This window comes from Microcebus murinus, chromosome 9 (assembly GCF_040939455.1).
Source record: "Microcebus murinus isolate Inina chromosome 9, M.murinus_Inina_mat1.0, whole genome shotgun sequence".
Classification (NCBI taxonomy): domain Eukaryota; kingdom Metazoa; phylum Chordata; class Mammalia; order Primates; family Cheirogaleidae; genus Microcebus; species Microcebus murinus.
In genome coordinates this window covers 81,485,548-81,508,811 of record NC_134112.1, presented here as the reverse complement: position 1 = coordinate 81,508,811, position 23,264 = coordinate 81,485,548, and the positions used below count along the sequence as shown (strand labels likewise).

Genomic DNA, 23,264 nt, shown 5'->3' with positions numbered 1-23,264 from the left:
TATTATTAAATGATGATAATCATAAGAGAATATTACCGTGGAAAGATCTTCAAGATGAATGATAAAAGCAAGTATAAAACAGAGTGTACTAAGTTCCAATTGTGTAAAAAAATGTTGGTAGGGATGAGTTGGGTATTATGGGCATTTTCTGAAAGGATAAAAAAAGAATATTGATAGTGATTACTTGTGGGGAACAAGATACGGATCTGGGTGGGAGGAGATTACATTTTTTATTGTGTACTCTGGTATGTTCTGAATTTTTACATGTATATTCTTAATAAAAATACCAATAAATACATAAATGTATTCTTCAATTTGACACCTGCTTCCTCATGTTATATCCCCTAGCCAAGCCTGAAAATCTTTCTTTAAATTTTCTTTGACAACATCTGCTTTTCAAGCATTTTTTGAATAAAAATAACCTTACCTGGGACTTGTTTTACACCACTAATGATGACAGGAAGAGCAAATGAATCAACTAACAAATAGTTTTGCTGTTTGTTAGGTTTTTTTTTTTTTTTTTTTTTGAGACAGAGTCTCACTCTGTTGCCCAGGCTAGAGTGAGTGCCGTGGCGTCAGCCTAGCTCACAGCAACCTCAAACTCCTGGGTTCAAGCAATCCTTCTGCCTCAGCCTCCCGAGTAGCTGGGACTACAGGCATGCGCCACTATGTCCGGCTGATTTTTTCTATATATATTAGTTGGCCAATTAATTTCTTTCTATTTATAGTAGAGATGGGGTCTCGCTCTTGCTCTGGCTGGTTTTGAACTCCTGACCTCGAGCAATCCGCCTGCCTCGGCCTCCCAGAGTGCTAGGATTACAGGCGTGAGCCACCGCGCCCGGCCTGTTTGTTAGGTTTTTGATGAGTGTTAGTGAGTGTAGTGGGTTGAATGGTGGCTCCAAAAAAGATAATGTCCACATTATGTTCATTTCCCCTGGAAACTGTGACTATTATTACTTTATATGGTTGTGATTCAGTTCAGGAGCCTTAGAGGAAGAGTTTTTCCTGGATCATCCGAGTGGGCCCTAAATGCAATCATATATATCCTTATAAGAGAGAAGCAGAGAGAGTTTTGACGGAGAAGGGGAGGAAGCAGTGTGACCATGCTATAGATTGGAGTGATGTACCACAAGCCAAGGAACCCTGGAGCCCACAGAAGCTGAAAGAGGCAAGGAACGGCTTCTCCCCTAGAGCATTTGGAGGGGGTATAGTCCTAGTGACACCTTGATTGCAGGCTTCTGGCTTCTAGGACTCTTAGAGAATAAATTTTTGTTGTTTTAAGCCATCCAGTTTCTGACAACTTGTTACAGCAACCTTAGGAAATTACTACAGTGGGGAAAAAGGTGCAATTAATAGCTAAAGTTTGGTTTTTGGATTCCATAAATGTATTCATGTTTTTTCTGGCCCAAATAATACCAAAAGTTGATAGTATTATATGAAGTTACTTAATTCTGTCATAGATATTCAGTTGTAACTAATAAAACTGTGAAATAGTGAGGTTCTTTGTTAGTAAAAATATTAGAGGCTAGATTAGCACCTAGGGGATGGTAGTGAAGGAATTCTTGCATTGGATGGAGATTGGCCTCGATAACCTCAGATCCCTTGCTTCTTTTTTTTTTTTTTTTTGAGACAGAGTCTCACTTTGTTGCCCAGGCTAGAGTGAGTGCCATGGCGGCAGCCTAGCTCACAGCAACCTCAAACTCCTGGGCTCAAGCGATCCTACTGCCTCAGCCTCCCGAGTAGCTGGGACTACAGGCATGCACCACCATGCCCGGCTAATTTTTTCTGTATGTATTAGTTGGCCAATTAATTTTCTTTCTATTTATAGTAGAGACGGGGTCTCGCTCTTGTTCAGGCTGGTTTCGAACTCCTGACCTCGAGCAATCCACCCGCCTTGGCCTCCCAGAGTGCTAGGATTACAGGCGTGAGCCACTGCGCCCGGCCTCCTTGCTTCTTTTATAAGGGCACTAATCCCATACATGAGGGCTCTGTCCCCATGACCTAATCACTTCCCAAAGGCCCCACCTTCTAATACTGTCACTTTGGGGATTAGGATTTTAACACATGAATTTGGGGGGAGCATAAACATTCAGTGCATTGCAACATATTTCCATAGAATAATTTGTTTCCAAATATTGAGGTTGAACATTTTGAGGAGAATATCAGAATAGCCAAACATTTAGAAAATTAATTTACCTGGAAGAGGGGCTGAAGGTATAAAATGTTCAGGTCTCACCCTCTATAAATTTTCCAGACCAGGAATTCTAATGGAATACCAGAGGCTAATGAAAATTTCCTAGTGGAAAAATAAAAACATGTGGGCTATTTAAAAAATTTTTTTGTAGAGACAGAGTCTTGCTGTGTTGCCTAGGCTGGCTTGAACTCCTGTCCTCAAGTGATCCTCTTGCCTTGGCCTCCCAAAGTGCTGGGATTACAGGAATGAGCCTGGCCCTCATATATATATACTTTTAGGGTGAGGTATCACTCTGTCGCCCAGGCTAGATGTGGTGATATGATCATAGCTCACTACAGCCTCAATCTCCTAGGCTCAAGCAATCCTCATGTCTCAGCCTCCTGAGTAGCTAGGACTACAGGTGCAAACCACCATGGCCAGCTAACTCATACCTGGGTCTTGCTATGTTGCCCGGCTGGTCTCGAACTCCTGGCCTCAAGCTTTCCTTTCACCTAGGCCTCCCAAAGTGCTGGGATTACAGGCAAGTGTCACTGTGTCCAGCCCCTCCCATGTACTTTAAATCATCTCTAGATTATTTATACCTATGTAAATGCTATGTAAGTAATTGTTATACTGTATTTGTTTAAAGAATAATGACAAGAAAAAGGTCTGTACATGTAGTGTACACACAGAATTTTTAAAAAATGTTTTCAATCCTTGGTTGGTTGAATCCATGGATGCGGACCCATGGATATGGAGGGCCAACTGAATGTGTTAGTATTAGTCACATGTAAGAATAGTACTAGCTGCTATAGAATCTACTGGGTATTTCACAAATGTTTATAGCTAAATTCTATAAAATTTTATAAAACATTCTTTTACTAAGGAAAACATTTTCTTATCACACTATTACTGAAAAGTCTGACCTGGAACTATATTATAGGTAAAGCAGGTGTTAATTGGTATGCCCTGGATTTCAGAAATCACAGCAAGACTGTCTTTACCCCTGCAGACCACCCTAAATACAACTTAGCACCTGGGCTCCTAGAGTACCAAAGTTTATAAATTCATACTTCATATAGCCTGGGTATTTAGGTGGTTACTCATCGATTATAGCATCAATAAGATCAAGATGGTGAGTTTGATTGTTGCATGAACCAGCATCAATTTTATCCTAAAACTACAACTGCATTCTTAATCTTAGCTAGTTTTATTGTAAATATGGGTCATCTCAAAAAGGACTAGAAGAGAGAGTTCAAACTCACCACAACTACTTGGGGGGAGAAACAGAATTATAGCATTGCCTTTATATATCAATGCTTATTGTTAGGTGGAAGAGCTAGGGACACTGTGGGGCAAGGAGAATCAAGAAGGCCACAACTGAAGAGGTCAGCATAAAGCACTGAAATGGATGGTTCTCAAATGCTCACTGGCATTTGAAATAGCTGTTGAAATTCCCAAGGATCTCTAACAAAGTTGCATCACCAATCTCAAGAGTTCACTGGGAAGCTTCTATGACTCATGTCTACCTATATGTCTGGGTGCAATTGCCTCCACAGGATAATGGCTCCTCTTCTCCCTTCCAAATCTTGTGAGTTCCTTCTGTTGGTAAACTTTAACCTGAAATCACACAGGGTAAGAGATTCTAGGAAATGTAGTTCCAGGCTTTTTCCCTTCAATGCAGAGAACCCAGAAGGGAGTGGTAGTGATTAAGAATTGCTAATCTAGCATCTATATTTAACTTCTTAGCCCATATTTAGCTTCTGAAAAAGACAATATAATGTAACTGTGGTAGATGTTATGCTTGTTTCTAATTATACACTCCCTCCTCAGTAAGAGTATAATACAGGCTTGCCTTCTTGTAGATGTAGTAAACTTCCCTGCACCAATATTAGTGTGTCCATGTGAGTTGCTTTGGCCAACTAAATGTGACTTCTTGTCACTGAAAGTTCAGTACTTGTCCCTGAGGCCGAATCAGTGAGAACAAAGAGCCAGGGCAGAGGATTGAGGAAAAGGAAAGATAAGTTTATTTGAGGAGGACAGCAGACTAGCTTTTCAAAAGACTACCATCCTGCCTTAAAGCAGAAATACAGGGCTTTGTAAAGGGGGTGGGGGAACTTGGTGGTTGGGCTTGGGTCTTTGACCAGTGTCACATGTCATGGCTTCAGGCTATTATTCAACTATAGTTGGTGGTTTCAGTTGACCTTATCCCCAGTGAGGCTGATCTCATGACCTTTGTGTGGACAATTCTTTTGAGTTATGTCCTGGTGGTTTAAGATGCTAGAAAACAAACAGCAAAGAACATCTTACTGCCCCTTTGATTACTGGCCTTGAGCAGGAATGCAGATTTTAATTCCCAAAAAAGGTAGGGTTTTTAGAGACAAATCCTAAAACATTTTGCCCTTTTTCAGAACTTTACTTCTGTTACATTGTGAATTATATCACATCTGAGCAGAAGGTGTAAATTCATTCTTATGATTTGATCTCTTGCTCCTGCTTTTCATCATGAGAACAGAGTCTACTTCATCAGCCAGCCTGAAGTTTAGAGTCTAGAATGAGCAGACATAAAGAGCTAAGTAGGGCTATACCAAGTGCACAGATCCACAACTGGGAAATAAATGTTTGTTGTTATAAGCCACTGAAATGTTAGGGTTGTTGTGAGCATAAATGTTTAATATTGAAGTTGGTAGCAAATAGTGGGTTGCTGCCATAACAAAGCCCTAAAATATGTGGTGTTGATATAAGCGCCAATACCCTAGTGAGAAAACCTGTAAGAGGCTGGAAAATTGGCAACCCATGTTATACAATGGCAAAAAAATTTGGCAAAATCATTGTCTATGATAACTTGAAAGGCAGAAAATGCACTTAAAGTGTGGTTGGTGAAGAGGTTGTAAGACAAGATGTCGGTAGCATGAGTTGGTTACATAGTGGTCCCCAACCTTTTTGGCACCAAGGACCGGTTTCATGGAAGATAGTTTTTCCACAGATGGGGATGGGGTGGGCAAAGTTCAGGCGGTGATGCAGATGATGGGGAACAGCTGTATATACTCTGCTCAGTTCCTGCTGTGCACTGTCCCCCACCCCCCAAGTTTCATGGAAGACAATTTTTCCACAGGCCAGGATTGGGGGGTGGCAGAGCTCTGTGGTCCAGTCCCTAACAGGCCCCAGACAGATATAGGTCCTTGGCCTGGAGGGTTGGGAACCACAGTGTTATTATTAGCCCATTTGTTAAACTACAAGCAAGAGATAGCTCAGAAAAGAATTGGCCTATTTTCAAGCAAGGGAAAAGAGAATCCAGAAATTTCAGGACTTACAATATGGAGAGTTGTAACTGTTTTTATCCAACTTATGAAAGATAAAATTTTAAAACACTTTGAACCATAAGGCTGTTTTAAGACATTGCCTTAGGGTGAAGACCAAATTAAGGGTGTGGTATTTAGGCTTTTTATTGTCTCTGTACTGGATCATGTGGGCTTCAGTAAATTCTTTCAGTTAGACAAAAAGGTTCAAGGAAAGGGACCAAAGGAATGGCTTTACAGAAGGCTGATAAAGTACCTACCACCAAGTTTAGAGAGGCATCAAAAAAAGTTGTGATTATGGCTATTGGCAAATGAGCTGACTGGAATGAAATAGATTTTTAAAAGCTTTTGAGAGTTATATTGCTAAATTGCCAGTCCAACTAAAGGATAATGACTGTTCAAAATATAAAATGGCTCTTGAGCCCCAGCATACCTAAAACAGGAAGCAGACAAGGAAAGCTGTTCAGCCACCAGGAACACAGGGAAAGCATTCCCCAATGTCCTCTTCAGAGTGGCCAAGGATATGAGAAAAGGAAGCCTTCTCTGCTCCCACAGAACCATGAGGAGTGGGGAGCCTACTTCTAAGGAGCAGACTGAATACCTTTCCTATCCCCAGAGTTACATCACCTCACATTTGCTCAGTGGGATTACAGAATTGCTATGGACCAGCGATTACTATGTGCCTTTCATTCTCCTGCTTTCAGAAAAAGAATGTTTATTGAGACTATCTTCTCCCTGTTCTATCATTGTATTTTTTTTTGAGACAGAGTCTCACTCTGTTGCCCAGGCTAGAGTGCCGTGGCGTCAGCCTAGCTCACAGCAACCTCAAATTCCTGAGCTCAAGCAATCCTTCTGCCTCAGCCTCCCAAGCAGCTGGGACTACAGGCATGTGCCACCATGCCCGACTAATTTTTTCTATATATTTTTTAGTTGTCCAATTAAGTTTTTTCTATTTTTAGTAGAGACGGGGTCTCACTCTTGCTCAGGCTGGTTTCAAACTCTTGACCTTGAGTGATCCTCCTGCCTCAGCCTCCCAGAGTGCTAGGATTCGCCACCGCAACAGCCTATCATTGTATTTTGGATGTGTGTATGTGTGTGTGTGTGTGGTACGGGACAGAGGCAGATAACTTGTTTTCTTATTTAACATTTCTTTTTTTTTTTTTTTTTTTTTTGAGTCAGAGTCTCACTCTGTTGCCTGGGCTAGAGTGCCGTGGCATCAGCCTAGCTCACAGCAACCTCAAACTCCTGGGCTCAAGAGATCCTCCTGCCTCAGCCTCCTGAGTAGCTGGGACTATAGGCATGTGCCACCATGCCCAGCTAATTTTTTCTATATATTTTTAGTTGGCCAATTAATTTCTTTCTATTGTTGGTAGAGATGGGGTCTCGCTCTTGCTCAGGCTGATTTCGAACTCCTGACCTTGAGTGATCCGCCTGCCTCAGCCTCCCCGAGTGCTAGGATTCTAGGCGTGAGCCACCGCAACATTTCTTGTTTCTTTTTTAAACAGCTTTATTGAGATATCGTTGACATAAAAATTGTAAATATTTAGAGTGCAGCTTGAAGTTTTGATATATATATATGCATATATATGTGTGTATATATATATATATATATATACACACATTTTGAAGTGATCACAATTCAGTTCATTAACTGTGAAAGTTATCAAAATGGAATCACTAATGTCAGATCCTAACAAAACGAATCTGAAAGGCCATGAAAGAGAGGCCTTCCTGTGAGTATGCCTGTGATGAGAACTATGCAAGGAACTCCTCAGAACCACAGTATTGCAGATAAGCCACTTGCACAAGGACACTTGCCTAATAATGGCTATCTCCACCAATGAGCTGCCAACTCTTGCAACAAGTCCTGTAACCAGTGGTCTTTGTTTCAAAACAGTTTACATGGACTTTTTTGTCTTTAAAAGCCATTGAAAAATAATGCTTCCCTTTGCCCCAATCCCTTTAGATGTACCTATGGTCCACCATAACTTGCACACCATATTGTAATCCCCTGCTATTCTCAAATAAATTATTTGCTTTGGAAAGTCAGTCTCTGTCACTCATTTTAGGATGACATAACATATTTTGTTGCTATTTAAGTCTGCAAGTCTCTGGATCAAGACACACTTCATCTAGACCTTCATCTAGGTTAGATCCTGGATTTTAGGTCTAACATGACTGGATAAGATTTTTAGAGTCTTCCTTGAGGAGGGGCTATGTGGATTTTGTGTATAGGATAGGAGCAGATATTCATTATTGACTCACTTTCTCTACTGCAAGAGTATTATACCACCCCATACTTGCCACCCTGTACGTACAGTATGCTTCTTCTCTGGCCCAATGTTAGGCTTGTCCATGCAAGTTGGTTTTGGCCAATAGAATATGAACAATTTGACTTATGCCATATCTAAGCAGGAGCTTTAAATATGCTTGCAGGGTATAGTTTGTCTTTGGCTCCTGGCCTTCACTATGAAAGCAGTTATGTCCCAGGTAGGGGCTATTGCATCAGCCTAATGCCAGGAGAAAACGACTTATGGAGCAAGCCAATCAAGCAAGCCAAGCTGAGCAGAGCAGAACTGTAGCTGACCCCCAGAAATACACATTATTGTAAATCACTAAGATTTAGAGTTGTTTGTTTGAGCATTCCTTGGGGGTAGACTAATGCAAGATTTTGTATATTCACCCTCTTTATTATACCCTTCATTTCTATAACTAATATGACTAAGTTTTTCTTGTGTTGAGGAATTTAAAGACCAAATTTCTAATTCCAGCCTATTTTTCTTTATTAAAGTGCTTCAGTAGATAGTGTTATCAATAATCAACACAAACTTTATTGAAACATTCACAAAAATCTTCTACTTTATAAATCACTCAAATAATGTTTTTCTATGTAGTAACAGTAATCACCATTAGAAATTGGTTAATCTGAGTTTATTCCTAACCACACATTCGGGTTTTCAAATTGGGAGATTCAACCTGGTTACCTTAGCATGGAGGCCTGGCTGTCAGTACATGACAGCTAGTCTCACCAAGTCCATGGAGAAAACCAAACTAATCACTCATCCTTGGTGCTGCAGTTTCTCTATCTATACAGAGAACTAATCTTTCCTTAGAGAAGAGTTGTAAATAATAAAAATATAAAATTTTAAAGCTTAGCATACTTCTGTATCTCAAAAAGCACTCATGTGCATACTTTTAAACGGGTAACTTATTTGTTCTTGACACAATTTGAATTTAATATGGCTTTAAAGAAAATAGAGTGATGATTTCTCTTTCCTTGAAAATTGTCTTTTCATTCAAATCACACTAAAATCATACAAGCTGACTCTAGATTAATAAAATTCATAGAAGATATGCTCAGTAAATTATTTTGATTACAATAGGACTGCCATCCTACTTAGATAAAATTTACACATTTTAAGAAGTTTTATCCATTACATACTTACATTCTCCATGACCTTTCCATAAAAACAGAAATCCTGCTACCCTAAAGCACAAAGAGATAAAATTCAAAGTTTACTTACTAGATTTTGGTATAGTTCCTTCGGATATTATCAAGTATTCTATCATGACCTCCAAGTGAGACTGTGGTTAGCAAAAGACAGAGTAAATAAGCAAATTTTGACTACATCTCCCAGCATAAGGTGACCTGGTGCCATCATTAAAAGATTCAGCAGAGTCTATGTTGGGGGGAACAATTTAAAGTAAAAAAGCTTGAAGATATAGATGACATAATTCTGGGGACAGAAGAGAAATAAAATAATCCTGACTAAATCAGAAACTTTTCTAGAAACCTAGTTTCTTTTGGGTGGTATGTGATACTGCTGTAAAAGAGAGAAGTGTAAAGAGGTTAGCACATAAATCCTTATATTTTCAATGAAATGTGCAATATTTTTGATAGAAACAGTATTGCTAAATCTCCACATGATACTTTGAAACTGCTAGCAATAAAAGAAAAAAATCATTAATCAACATTGGAGAAAAAGAAAAATGGTAAGCTGTGATGCTCTTGCTGTTCTTTTCAATTAAAAAAATAAATAAATCGTGAGCACAAATGGACATAACATCTCAATAAATAAAACCTCCTGTAGCTAACTTGTCATTTAAAAAATGAATTGCATGAAAACGATAATTTTTTGCAGTATACTCAGCCATCTTAAGATGGAAGTAGCTTCAGAAAAACATGGAACATCCTTAAAGAAGGCCTGATTATTTCATATTGGTTGTAGCTCTTTAAAAATAGCAGAGTACTCCATGCCCTATACAGAGTACACAAGGAAATAATTTTCACATTGAACACAGATCTCTTAGGTAATAAAGAAAAAAACACTACATAACACACTTTTCTATAACATGCACTATTTAGGGAATAGTAAATCATCATCCTCCACAAAGAAGGTGCAGGTGCTCTAAAATCATCTTAGAGCTAATGATCTTAGAAAGAGGTGAGTGTCAAAATTTAAAATATAGACTTAATTTCAAAGTTGGTTTTGCCAAACCTCTGATAAGTCCTAGGAATCCAGGGTGAACAAGAAGAAAACTTTCTCCCTATTTTACAACCTGTATCCCACACTATCTGTGATGAATGCTAGGAGTCAAATGCCATAACAAACTTCCTCTCACTCTTGGGGCCAGCTAAGGCTAGACTAGTTCTAGCCAAGACTAAAGCAGGGAGAGGGAGAGGTCCCACCAAAGAGCCTGTCCAGGACTGAATCACTAAAAGATTTTCAAGACCAAGTGGGCACCCAACTGACCCCAGAGAATACTGGGATAAAAAAAATGTTAATCATTTTGTTGTGACTCAGGATTCCGCCTTGCGCCATCTCTAGGCCCAACAAACTCCAGAATAGCCCTGAACTGTACTGGATGTCCTAGGGCTGGGCCATATCGCCCCTTGAAAAGCACTCCTAGAACTGGAAATGAAGGCTTAGCAGGGTAGGCAGAGCACCATTTATTGGAGCCAACCTCCATCTATCAATGCTTTGTTAAGAGGAGCTCAGTCAGTGATTCTGGAGCAGCTCCTCCCAACAGATGGGCTGTGAAAACACCTCTCTCTCCAGCCAGAGCTCATATGAATAGTGGAAATCTTCAGGCAGATCCAGCCTCTGCCCCAGCACACTCTGGAGGCAGTTATCCACAGGTGAAAATTCAGAGTCCTGGGGTCTGTCATACCGGCGGCTGTTAAAAGCCTCAATGTTGGCTCGCAAGGTGCATTCTTCTGCTTGGAAGTCCCATGGCCTGGCATCGATGTCTTTGTTGGGAAGAGAGGAAGAAAAAGATATATATGACTTAGGATACTGCTCCCCTTACCACAGAGCATGGTCTCTGGGACTCCAACAATGAAATTACTTAAAATCACATCCCACCCCTGCTTTTTTTTTTTTTTTTTTAAAGACAAGGTCTTGGCTGGCTAATTTTTTTATTTAAAATTATTTTTTGTAAAGATGGAGTCTCGCTATGTTGCCCAGGCTGGTCTTGACCTCCTGGCTTCAAGTGATCCTCCTGCTTCAGCCTACCTAAGTGCTGGGATTACAGGTGTGAGCCACCACACCTGGCCAAATTCCCTTTTTTGTAAAGAGCAATGTACAAAGTATACAGCATGCTGACGCTTAGGTTTAAAAAACAGACACATCCCCCATACATAAACTTGTATGTATAGAAATTATCTTTGGAAGGGTAGTCTAGAAACTGGTAACAGTTGTTATACCTCTGAGAATGGAAATGAGGGTCCTGAGGGAGGTGGACTTCTTTTATTGTATTTCTTTTTTATTATTTTACTTTTTTACTAGTTATATGTATCAGTTGTTGTATGTATTATGTTTTCTACAAGGGTAACTACATTCCTTTTATGGAGCTTTCCCTAAGGGATGAGAGTTTCTCATTTGAATGGGAAGGGACAAGAGGGGTACATCTGGAGAATCAGGATGGACCAATTACTGAAGACTTCCCTGATTCCCTGGAATTCCCCTCAGCACATGATGAATCTATGTGTCAGCTTATTTTAAGATTATGAGGTGAAGGCTTCCATGGAGGTAAAGAAAGAAAACGGATAATCTGCTTTCCTTCTATGTACTTAGACACTTATTTCAGGGTGAGAGATACAATTTCCCAGATCTCTTATGTCCTATACTCAATGGTTTATATTAAGAAAGTACAGTTTGACTTTGGGATCATAATGGCACCAAGGACAGATGTGGCATTTACAGGATAAAACGTTTTCACTTTTTAAAAATTTATAAGAATTTATTTTTTTAATTTTTTCTTTTCTTTTCTTAATTTTTTTTCTCTTTTTATTCTTTCCTTCCTCCAATGTTAACATTTGCTCACATAAGAATTTAAATAGCTAATTGTACTTTATGTCTTACAGTAGAAATTGAATCCTGGCTTATTATATGCTAATCATATGTTTCCCTTAGTTCTCTAAACTCTTTTTTTTTTTTCTTTCATTTTTTTAAATCAGAGGAAAGTGAAAACACAGTCCCTCACTACCACAAATTATACTGCCAAGTTTCCCACATTTGGGGAAATCTCAGGGATCGGCACATTCAGAGTGCAATGCATAAGCCTCACTCTGGGAAAACTATCTTCCCTGCCAGCTTAAGTGAGTATAGTTCTCTGAACTGTTTACTGCAGCATCCTCTAAAATTCAAGCAGGTTACAAATTCAGCAAAGGCAAGTCATTAGACACCTTACCAAAAACTCTCAAATACAATTATGGAAATAATGGTCAAATCCCATTACAGCAAATACAATGAAAAAGCTTGCCAAAATAAAATTTTCCGAATTTTGGTCAACCTTAGCATAGGTTCTGGTAGTTCAACCAGATATTGAAAGGGAGTGGCGTTGCTAAAATAACAGGAAAATATCTAATCCCACAATTTCCCCAGTAACAGATCAATCCTATCAGTTCACTCACTAACAGGCACCCTGCAGGGTTCTGGAATGGCCACCCAGAGTAGGTGTGGCCAGGCGAGAGAGATGGAGACAGAGAAGAGGAAGGAGGAACAGGAGATCCAAAAGAGAAACATTATCTGGAAAGTTAAGGCAATGAGAGAGATGCAGGGGTAAAAAGTAACACGAGGCAGGCACAGTAAAGACCAGAAAGACTAGCAAGTTTAAAGAAAGCTTGAAAATAGAGGACTTTAGATTCTTTGCTTGGCTAGTGGCGACAAAAGGTCAAGTACCTTTACACAGAGATTCATTCTTGGGCCAAATTTCCTGGTCTTTTAATTTACTGAGCATTTGGGATGGGGGTCAATGAGTCCCAAAGTTCTGACCAAATGTTGCTCATGTTGGCAACTAAGAAAAAGAAAAGGATGTTTTGGGGGATGGTCACATGTTGCCAGAAGTCTGAGAGGGCATCCCCAATTCAGGTGACTTGTTGAAGGTCTGATCAGACATCAGGCAGCCTCCAAAATCTGAGTCAGACCAAAACCTAGTGATCTGAACCAGAGAATAGGCATCCCTGACTTCTGACTCAGATTGTAAATTTGAAGTCTTCCCCATAGCCAGGTGTCCCTGGGTCTGGGTGAAGAGTAATGGGGGCTGTGCCCCCCCTGCGAAAGAGTGGTTAGGAAGTGTCCCTCCATGACACTCCCCTGAGTGGTAGACCCAGCATTGGGGTTTTACTTTTTTTTTTTGAGACAGAGTTTCACTTTGTTGCCTGGTCTAGAGTACCATGGCATCAGCCTACCTCACAGCAACCTCAAACTCCTGGGCTCAAGCAATCCTTCTGCCTCAGCCTCCCGAGTAGCTGGGACTACAGGCATGCCCCACCATGCCCGGCTAATTTTTTCTATATATTTTTAGTTGGCCTATTAATTTCTTTCTACTTTTTTAGTAGAGATGGCGTCTCGCTCTTGCTCAGGCTGGTCTTGAACTCCTGACCTCAAGCGATCCTCCTGCCTCGGCTTCCCAGAGTGCTAGGATTACAGGCATGAGCCACCACGTCTGGCTTGGGGTTTTACTTTAACCAAACCAAATCAAACCTTGAAGTTACCACTCACCGCCTTATGCCTATGACCATTCCCAAAGTTTCCAGAGACCAAATTACTCACTGAATTCTGTACGATTTGAGGACATTAAGAGGAATGTCTTTGGAATTGCCGCAGAGAAGGGAGAAGTTTCCAGACTGAAGCAGCTCTACCCCCTACCCCTACCTTCTCACCCCCTACCAGAGGTAAAAAAAAAAAAAAAAAAAAAAGAGAGACAATGAGATAGTCCCCTGACCTCTTCCTGTGTGGAAGCAGAGAAATTCCCCATACCGAGGCAGAGAAGTGATTTTCCTTATATAAAGGTATAGAAGTGACTCAGTTTCCTTGTGACTCAGTCTCAAGTCCCCATGCCAAGGCAAAGAAGTGATTTGCCTTTGTCCTTGTACAGGGCACCAGATGTTAGGGGTTGAAAGGCTGGTAGGTGTTCACGATGGGGGTGGAGAACATTTTCTCATGCAGAAATTAAGATATAAAAGTAAAAAAGTTTATTTTATTCTTTAGAAAGACAGAGAATGGGGGTGGGGGGGGGGAGAAAGAGAACAGGTGGCATCCCAAACAAAGAGAAGGGGATCCAGCAGTGAGGCCAAGTGGCTTGCTGATTTTAAGGGGGACGAAGAGAAAAAAAAAATAGTGATGGCTGTCAGTTGATAACAAAAGCAGTAGCAGGTAAATAACAAAAAACTGCAAGGATGTCAAAGTCCAAAATTTCATTTCCTGCCTTTCCTTGGAGAAGGGATTATCACAGGAGATGTGACTCCATCCTGGAGATATGGTTGAGGCATGGAGCTCGTTCTCCTGTTGTTTACTCACGAATTCTGTAAAAAAGCAGATTCTCAAAAAACAATTTTGAAAGAGAGAGATTTACATCTCTTTTCTGAAACTGTGTAAAACAGAACTCCTCCTGTAGGGTACCTGTTAGTGAGAGAACTCATAGGATTGATCTGTTACTGGGGAAATTGTGGGATTAGGTATTTTCCTGTTATTTTTGCAAGGCTGCCCTTTCAAAATTATGTCTCCTCGGGGGTATAGCTCAGGGGCAGGGCCTTTGACTACAGATAGTATGCCTCCTGATGTGAGGCAATATGCAGTTTCCAACATTACCTAGGATGTACTATAGTCAAAAAGGTTTAAACCGAATTCATCAAACCTTTAAATCTAACTTTAAGTTTACAGGTAATAAATACCAAGGATAGAGGAATAAGGTAAATGACACCATAAAGAAGCAAACAGGCCGGGCGCGGTGGCTCACGCCTGTAATCCTAGCACTCTAGGAGGCCGAGGCGGGCTGACTGCTCGAGGTCAGGAGTTCATAACCAGCCTGAGCAAGAGCAAGACTTCGTCTCTACTATAAATAGAAAGAAATTAATTGGCAAACTAATATATATATATAGAAAAAATTAGCCGGGCATGGTGGCGCATGCCTGTAGTCCCAGCTATTCTGGAGGCTGAGGCAGTAGGATTGCTTGAGCCCAGGAGTTTGAGGTTGCTGTGAGCTAGGCTGACGCCACAGCACTCACCCTAGCCTGGGCAGCAAAGCGAGACTCTGTCTCAAAAAAAAAAAAAAAAAAAAAAGAAGCAAACAGACAAATTCAGAAGGTGGGTATTCTGCAGGACAACTGGGCTAGTTCTTCAATTAGTGTTATGGGGGAAAAAAAAGACTGCTAAATTCAAAATGAATTAATGTATATAACCAGATGCAATTTGCGGTCCTGGATTGGATTCTTACTTGGAAAAAATAACAATAAAGAACATTTTGATCAACCTCACTAGTATTGACAAGAAAAAAAAAATATGAGAAAAAAAAAAAAAAGAACATTTTGAGGCCGGGTGTGGTGGCTCATGCCTGTAATCCTAGCTCGAGATCAGGAGTTCGAAACCAGCCTGAGCAAGAGCAAGACCCCGTCTCTACTACAAATAGAAAGAAATTAATTGGCCAACTAATATATATAGAAAAAAAATTAGCCAGGCATGGTGGCTCATGCCTGTAGTCACAGCTACTTGGGAGGCTGAGGCAGTAGGATTGCTTGAGCCCAGGAGTTTGAGGTTGCCGTGAGCTAGACTGATGCCATGGCACCCTAGCGCAGGCAACAAAGTGAGACTCTGTCTCAAAAAAAGAGAACATTTTGAGACAACTGGGGAATTCTAAATATGAATTGTATTAGATGAAATGAAAATATACTGACATGTAAAGATATAGATAATGTTAACTGAAAAGAGATTATAAAATGGCATATATAATTTGCTTTCATTTTAATAAAATATGCATGCATATAGAAAAAGATCTGGAAGAATACACAATAAGGTGTTAATGGTAGTAATCTCTAGGTGGCACAAATATGGCATAAATATGATAATATAATACAATGTTTTCTTATTTGTATTTTCTATCTTTTCTTCCTAACTGCTTTAAAATAAAAGTTATTTTAACTTAACACATCTTTTGGAGAAAGCTGCCATTTAAAAGAACATCTTGGAAAGGGGGTAATTATCTTTCAATTTACTTGTTTTATAAAATGGATCTTCGTAGTTTACAGGGTAAAGGACAGGGTACACATTAGAATTTGGGGCATCTGAGCATTGGAAGAGGAAAAAGAAAAAAATAATGAAGGTTAGAAAAAAAAAGAGTAAAAAATAAAATAAAATAAAATAAAATAAAATAAAATAAAATAAAATAAAATAAAATAAAAGAATTTGGGGCATTTAAACGTGTTAAAGTTTGGTGTATTAGCACCCGACCTATAATCACATATTTTCTCACCCAAAATACGTAACAATTCATGCCAAGAGTAGAGATAAATAGAATGTTTATTTAGTTTAGTTTAAACCCCGGGAAACTCCTGGAAGTCAGGAGCTCTGAGAATACTCACCATTCCCATAAGCCCAGTCATCATTCATGCGGTGGCGTACTTTCTGGTAAATGGCTGACATGGTTTTCATGTTGCTTTTCCTCCATTGGCGACCCAGGTACTTGGTCTGTATCTTTAGCAGCTTTAGGACATAAAGTTGCAGCATGGCCTGTTTGACCTTGAGGGCCCGCTTTAAGATTGGAGCCGATTTAAACACCACTAGCATCTGCCCATTAAAAGAGGGGTGGGGTGAAGAAATGCAGATAAAGATCTCAAGTTTCTTGGAATTTCCAACTCACAGACAAATTAAACCAAACCTGGCTAGCCTCAGAAGCCCCCAAGGAGCTTTTGGGAATCTGTGGTCCAGGCTCTATATAGATAGTCTTCAAGAACAAAGAGGGAACTATTCCATTCATATTTCATAATTCAAAGTTTCTCATATTCAAAATACATAGTATATAGGCCGGGCGCGGTGGCTCATGCCTGTAATCCTAGCTCTTGGGAGGCCGAGGCGGGCGGATTGCTCAAGGTCAGGAGTTCAAAACCAGCCTGAGCAAGAGTGAGACCCTGTCTCTACTATAAATAGAAAGAAATTAATTGGCCAACTGATATATATATAAAAAAATTAGCCGGGCATGGTGGCTCATGCCTGTAGTCCCAGCTACTCGGGAGGCTGAGGCAGAAGGATCGCTCGAGCCCAAGAGTTTGAGGTTGCTGTGAGCTAGGCTGACGCCACGGCACTCACTCTAGCCTGGGCAACAAAGCGAGACTCTGTCTCAAAAAAAAAAAAAAAAAAAAAAAAGACAAAACAAAATACATAGTATAAAGTGAAAAGAAAATTTTGTTAGCCACACATCCATTTTCACTGTTACCAGTTTCTTGTCTATCATCTGGAGATAATTCTATGTACACATATATTATTTTTGTTTCTTAACACAAAACAATAGTCAATGCAGATCCTGCCATACTGTTCTATATCTTTCTTTTTTTTTTGAGACAGAGTCTCACTTTGTTGCCCAGGCTAGAGTGAGTGCCGTGGAGTCAGCCTAGCTCACAACAACCTCAAACTCCTGGGCTCAAGTGATCCTCCTGCCTCAGCCACCCAAGTAGCTGGGACTACAGGCATGTGCCACCATGCCCAGCTAATTTTTTCTTTATATATATTAGTTGGCCAATTAATTTCTTTCTATTTATAGTAGAGACGGGGTCTCGCTCTTGCTCAGACTAGTTTCGAACTCCTGACCTGGAGCAATCCGCCCGCCTCAGCCTCCCAGAGTGCTAGGATTACAGGCGTGAGCCACCACGCCCGGCCTGTTCTATATCTTTTTACTAAACAATATATCTTGAAAATTATTTCATATCAGTATAGAACTACCTCCTTCTTTTTTTTTAATAATTTTTTTTTTTTTATAGAGACAGGGTCTTGCTATGTTGCCCAGGCTGGAGTGCAGTGGCTATTCACAGGTGCAATCCCACTACTGATCAGCACGGGAGTTTTGACCTGCTCTGTTTCTGACCTGGGCCGGTTCACCCCTCCTTAGGCAACCTGGTGGTCCTCCGCTCCTGGGAGGTCACCATATTGATGCCGAACTTAGTGTGAACACCTGATTGGCATAGCACACTACAGCCCAGAACTCCTGGGCTCAAGCGATCCTCCCATCTCAGCCTCTCGAGTAGCTGGGCCTCCTTCTTTTTAATGGTTGCAAATATTCTAAGGATGTACCATCATTTATTTAACCAGTTAGTCCTATATTAGTGGGCATTTAGGTTGTTTCCAATCTTTCATTATTATAAAAAATGCTGCAATGAATAATTTTGCACTTGCATCATTTGGGATGTGTGACTGTAATCCAAACAACATTGCTAACTTCTCTACCAGAGCTACTCTGAGGGAGGGTCTGTATTCAACTCCCTGAAAAGAAATGGACTGATGAGTAATCGTCTTATAGATAATAGAATAAGTGTCCAGGATTAGGAGGTGTTAAATCTTACATAGTATTCAGTGTCTATCTACAGAGCTCACAAAGCAGGCAGTCCACAAATATTTACTAATGATTTTTAAAAATTCAGTCAGATGGACACCTCAGTGATCTGAAGCCCCACTCACCATGGTCCTGGAATGTTTCCATTTGGTCAGTTTATTGAGCAACCTCAGGAGGTTGATGCAGGAAAAGAGGTTTCTCCAACAGAACTGGTTGTTGTCTCCAGCTTCCTATAATAATGAACATCCATCATTATCTCAACACCACAAGGCTTTCATTCCTAAAGAAGGCTGGAAGTCACTGTTGGTCAGTTTAGGTCAGGTGTTTCAGTATGAAATGCTACCTTCTCACCCCTGCTCTTCACATTGACATCTTTTTTTTTTTTTTTTTTTTTTTTTGAGACAGAGTCTCGCTTTGTTGCCCCAGGCTAGAGTGAGTGCCATGGTGTCAGCCTAGCTCACAGTAACCTCAAACTCCTGGGCTCAAGCAATCCTACTGCCTCAGCTTCTCAAGTAGCTGGGACTACAGGCATACGCCACCATGCCTGGTTAATTTTTTCTATATATATTAGTTGGCCAATTAATTTCTTTCTATTTATAGTAGAGATGGGGTCTCGCTCTTGCTCAGGCTGGTTTTGAACTCCTGACCTCGAGCAATCTGCCCGCCTTGGCCTCCCAGAGTGCTAGGATTACAGGTGTGAGCCACTGCGCCCGACCCACATTGACATCTTAAAGCACACAACATCCTTCATATGAAAACCCTCTCTGCTGCAAATCCTGGAAGACTTTTTACCTAGATCAAGTAAGAAAGATGATACATGAACACAATTCATAAGCTTTCTTGTGTAGCTTATACTTTAGGATCAGAAAAGAGATTCATAGAGTTTTATTCCTGTATACAGGTAATTTGCACTTATACAAGCTTTGTTTGTAATTGCTAGGAATTAGGTCTCATTCTAGTAGATTTTAAACTATGCTGGGCGGATCTGGTATTTATTATGCTTGAATATTTATTTATTTTTCCTTTTATTTATCATATTGTGGGGGTACAAATATTGTTAGGGTTACATATATTGCCCCTGCCATTCCTCCCCCAGCCCCCCTTCCTTACCAAAACATCAAGTGTGTCTTACCCCCAGGTGGTGTGCATCGCACCTATTTTGTAAGTATATGTCCCTCCCCTTCTCCCCCCTCCCATCTGCCCACCACCAGATAAAAGTTTTTTTTTTTCCTTTTTTTGAGTTTTGGGTTACATTGTATATCTTTACCTTTCCCTACAAAGGGTTAGAGGTACTTCCTACCCCCCGACAATGCTCACCACAACCCTAAGATGTGTATCTCCCCCAAATCCCGGTGAGCACTATCACCATTTGAGCACCATAGTTTTAATTAGTCAGTACCAATTTGATGGCGAGTAGATGTGGAGCCCATTTTCTTGATCTTGTGTCACCTCACTTTGGATAATGGGCTTAAGCTTAATCCAGGATAGCATAAATGGTGCTAGCTCACTGTCATTTCTTAGAATTCAGTAGTATTCCATTGTGAACATATACCAAATTTTAATTATCCACTCATGAATTGACGGATACTTATGTTGTTTCCATGATCTTGCAATAGTGAATTGTGCTGCCATAAACATTTGGGTGCAGATGTCTTTATAGTAGAATGTCTTATGCTCTTTTGGGTAGATGCCCAACAATGCTATTGCTGGGTGAATGGTATTTCTATATCTAGCTGTTTGAGGTATCTCCAAATTCTTTTCCACAGAGGTTGCACTAATTTGCAGTCCCACCAGCAGTGTAGGAGTGTTCCTGTCTCTCCATATCCTAGCCAGAATTTGTTGTTTTGGGATTTCTTGATACAAGCCATTCTCACTGGTGTTAGATGGTATCTCATTGTGGTTTTGATTTGCATTTCTCTGATGATTAGAGATGTTGAGCATCTTTTTATATGTTTGCAGGCCATTATTCTGTCTTCTTTAGAGAAGTTTCTGTTCATTTCCGTTGCCCATTTCTTTTTTTTTTTTTTTTTTTTTTTGAGACAGTCTCGCTTTGTTGTCCAGGCTAGAGTGAGTGCCGTGGCGTCAGCCTAGCTCACAGCAACCTCACACTCCTGGGCTCGAGCGATCCTTCTGCCTCAGCCTCCCGAGTAGCTGGGACTACAGGCATGCGCCACCATGCCCGGCTAATTTTTTATATACATATCAGTTGGCCAATTAATTTTTTTCTATTTATAGTAGAGACGGGGTCTCGCTCTTGCTCAGGCTGGTTTTGAACTCCTGACCTTGAGCAATCCGCCCGCCTCGGCCTCCCAGAGAGCTAGGATTACAGGCGTGAGCCACCGCGCCCGGCCCGTTGCCCATTTCTTGATGGGATTGTTTGATTTTTTTTCTTGTTTATTCTTTTAAGTTCTAGATAGATACTTGTTATTAGACCTTTATCAGAAGTATAGAGAGCAAATATTTTCTCCCACTCTGTGGGTTGTCTATTTGCTCTAATGATGGTTTCCTTAGCTATGCAGAAACTTTTTAATTTGATGAGATCCCATTTGTTTATTTTTGATGCAGCGGTGATTGCCTTGGGGCTCTTCCTCAAAAATTCTTTGCCTAGACCAATGTCTAATAGGGTTTTCCCAACGTCTTCTTCTAGGATTCTTAAGGTTTCATGCCTTAGGTTAAGTCTGTTATCTATCTTCAGTGAATTTATGTGAGAGGTGAGAAGGGTAGGGATCCTGATAGGTAGGGATCCTGTTTCAATCTTCTGCATGTGGCTAACCAGTTTTCCCAGCACCATTTATTAAAGAGGGATTCTTTTCCCCATTGTATATTTTTGTCTACTTTATCAAATATTAGGTTGCCATATACTGATGGTTTCATCTCTGGTATCCCAGATCTATTTATGCTTGAATATTTAAATCAACCCCCACCATCCTTCATCAAACCCTACTCTAGTCAGATGCTAAATTCTTCAGCATGGAAGGAAAAATGGCAGATGGTTTATTCTAACCAGGTGTTTTTCTTATATTGTTCCTTGATAGCTATGAGCACCTAACCAGAAATAACATATGGATGTCAGATTAGAAACAGGTATCTACTCATAGAAACATTTTTCAGGGATAAAAATAAGAGTCCTGAGAGACAGCGCCGGGCCAAGTGAGAGCCGGACGGGCACTGGGCGACTCTGTGCCTCACTGAGGAAAAATAACTAAACATGGGCAAAGGAGATCCTAAGAAGCCGAGAGGCAAAATGTCATCATACGCATTCTTTGTGCAAACTTGCCGGGAGGAGCACAAGAAGAAGCACCCAGACGCTTCAGTCAACTTCTCAGAGTTTTCTAAGAAGTGCTCAGAGAGGTGGAAGACCATGTCTGCTAAAGAGAAAGGAAAGTTTGAAGATATGGCAAAGGCGGACAAGGCCCGTTATGAAAGAGAAATGAAAACCTATATCCCTCCTAAAGGGGAAACAAAAAAGAAGTTCAAGGATCCCAATGCACCCAAGAGGCCTCCTTCGGCCTTTTTCTTTTTCTGTTCTGAGTATTGCCCTAAAATCAAAGGAGAACATCCTGGCCTTTCCATTGGTGATGTTGCAAAGAAACTGGGAGAGATGTGGAATAACACTGCTGCAGATGATAAGCAGCCTTATGAAAAGAAGGCTGCAAAGCTGAAGGAAAAGTATGAAAAGGATATTGCTGCATACCGAGCTAAAGGAAAGCCTGATGCAGCAAAAAAGGGAGTCGTCAAGGCTGAAAAAAGCAAGAAAAAGAAGGAAGAGGAGGAAGATGAGGAAGATGAAGAGGATGAAGAGGAGGAGGAAGATGAAGAAGATGAAGATGATGATGATGATGATGAATAAGTTGGTTCTAGCGCAGTTTTTTTTTTCTTGTCTATAAAGCATTTAACCCCCCTGTACACAACTCACTCCTTTTAAAGAAAAAAATTGAAATGTAAGGCTGTGTAAGATTTGTTTTTAAACTGTACAGTGTCTTTCTTTGTATAGTTAACACACTACCGAATGTGTCTTTAGCTAGCCCTGTCCTGGTGGTATTTTCAATAGCCACTAACCTTGCCTGGTACAGTATGGGGGTTGTAAATTGGCATGGAAATTTAAAGCAGGTTCTTTTTGGTGCACAGCACAAATTAGTTATATATGGGGATGGTAGTTTTTTCATCTTCAGTTGTCTCTGATGCAGCTTATACGAAATAATTGTTGTTCTGTTAACTGAATACCACTCTGTAATTGCAAAAAAAAAGTTGCAGCTGTTTTGTTGACATTCTGAATGCTTCTAAGTAAATACAATTTTTTTATTAAAAAAAAAAAAAAGAGTCCTTATGTAATTTTGAGGTCTGCAAATATATACCAGTATCAGAAGCTATATAAATCAATCAGCACGTATGACAGCCAAACCAACATCTTGGAAATTCCTCATGTCTACAGTGTGATAGGAAAATATAGGAATAGAAGATGTGTAGAAGTGAGCTGCTATCTGATGAATAGAAAATTACCTCCTCCTCCCCCAAATTAATTTGAAGCAAGCAAGACAGGCATACATCTAATGTGAAATGAGCACTCAAGATTTTTGAGGGGCTTTCCTAATTCCAAGGGCCAAAAAATTTCAGAAAAACTTTTTAGAAATATTATTTAGATATAATATCCTCCTTCCTATGTAAATGTTCAATATTGTGCTTAGAACTAGTCCCAGGAGAACAACCTATCTACTTCTGAGGGAAACTTCCATGAGAGTTTCCACCCTAGTGCATTAGCTAGTTTGGCTTGCCCAAAACACATCAGGTTCTACAGACATTGTATCTTGTGTAGTTAACAGAAAAAGATACACTTTTAAATTTTTAAGCAGCAAGGGAAACACAAAACATGGGATAGGTAAGTATATTTCTACTTTGAGCTTCCTTTATCCTGGTTTCCGATATGGTAGAGGCGTAAAAAACATGCATTCTTTAGCACTTAAAAAGAATAA

At 40.2% G+C, this 23,264-nt stretch overlaps 1 protein-coding gene and 2 pseudogenes across 1 annotated transcript in view; 1 reads left to right on the top strand and 2 right to left on the bottom strand.

Moving 5' to 3' along the window:
- Positions 1-8,278: 8,278 nt before the first annotated feature.
- Positions 8,279-23,264, bottom strand: part of STRIP2 (striatin interacting protein 2) — a 57,880-nt gene continuing 42,894 nt past the window's right edge. The window contains exons 19-21 of the mRNA XM_012789197.3: positions 18,420-18,524; positions 16,334-16,538; positions 8,279-10,723 (exon numbers count right to left, since the gene is read on the bottom strand). Of these exons, the coding sequence (XP_012644651.1) occupies positions 10,473-10,723; positions 16,334-16,538; positions 18,420-18,524 (561 nt within the window). The 3' untranslated portion in view covers positions 8,279-10,472. The remainder of the gene's footprint in view (positions 10,724-16,333; positions 16,539-18,419; positions 18,525-23,264) is intronic.
- On the bottom strand, positions 11,930-12,081 carry LOC142873084 (uncharacterized; annotated as a pseudogene).
- LOC142872930 (high mobility group protein B1 pseudogene) lies at positions 21,488-22,239 on the top strand (annotated as a pseudogene).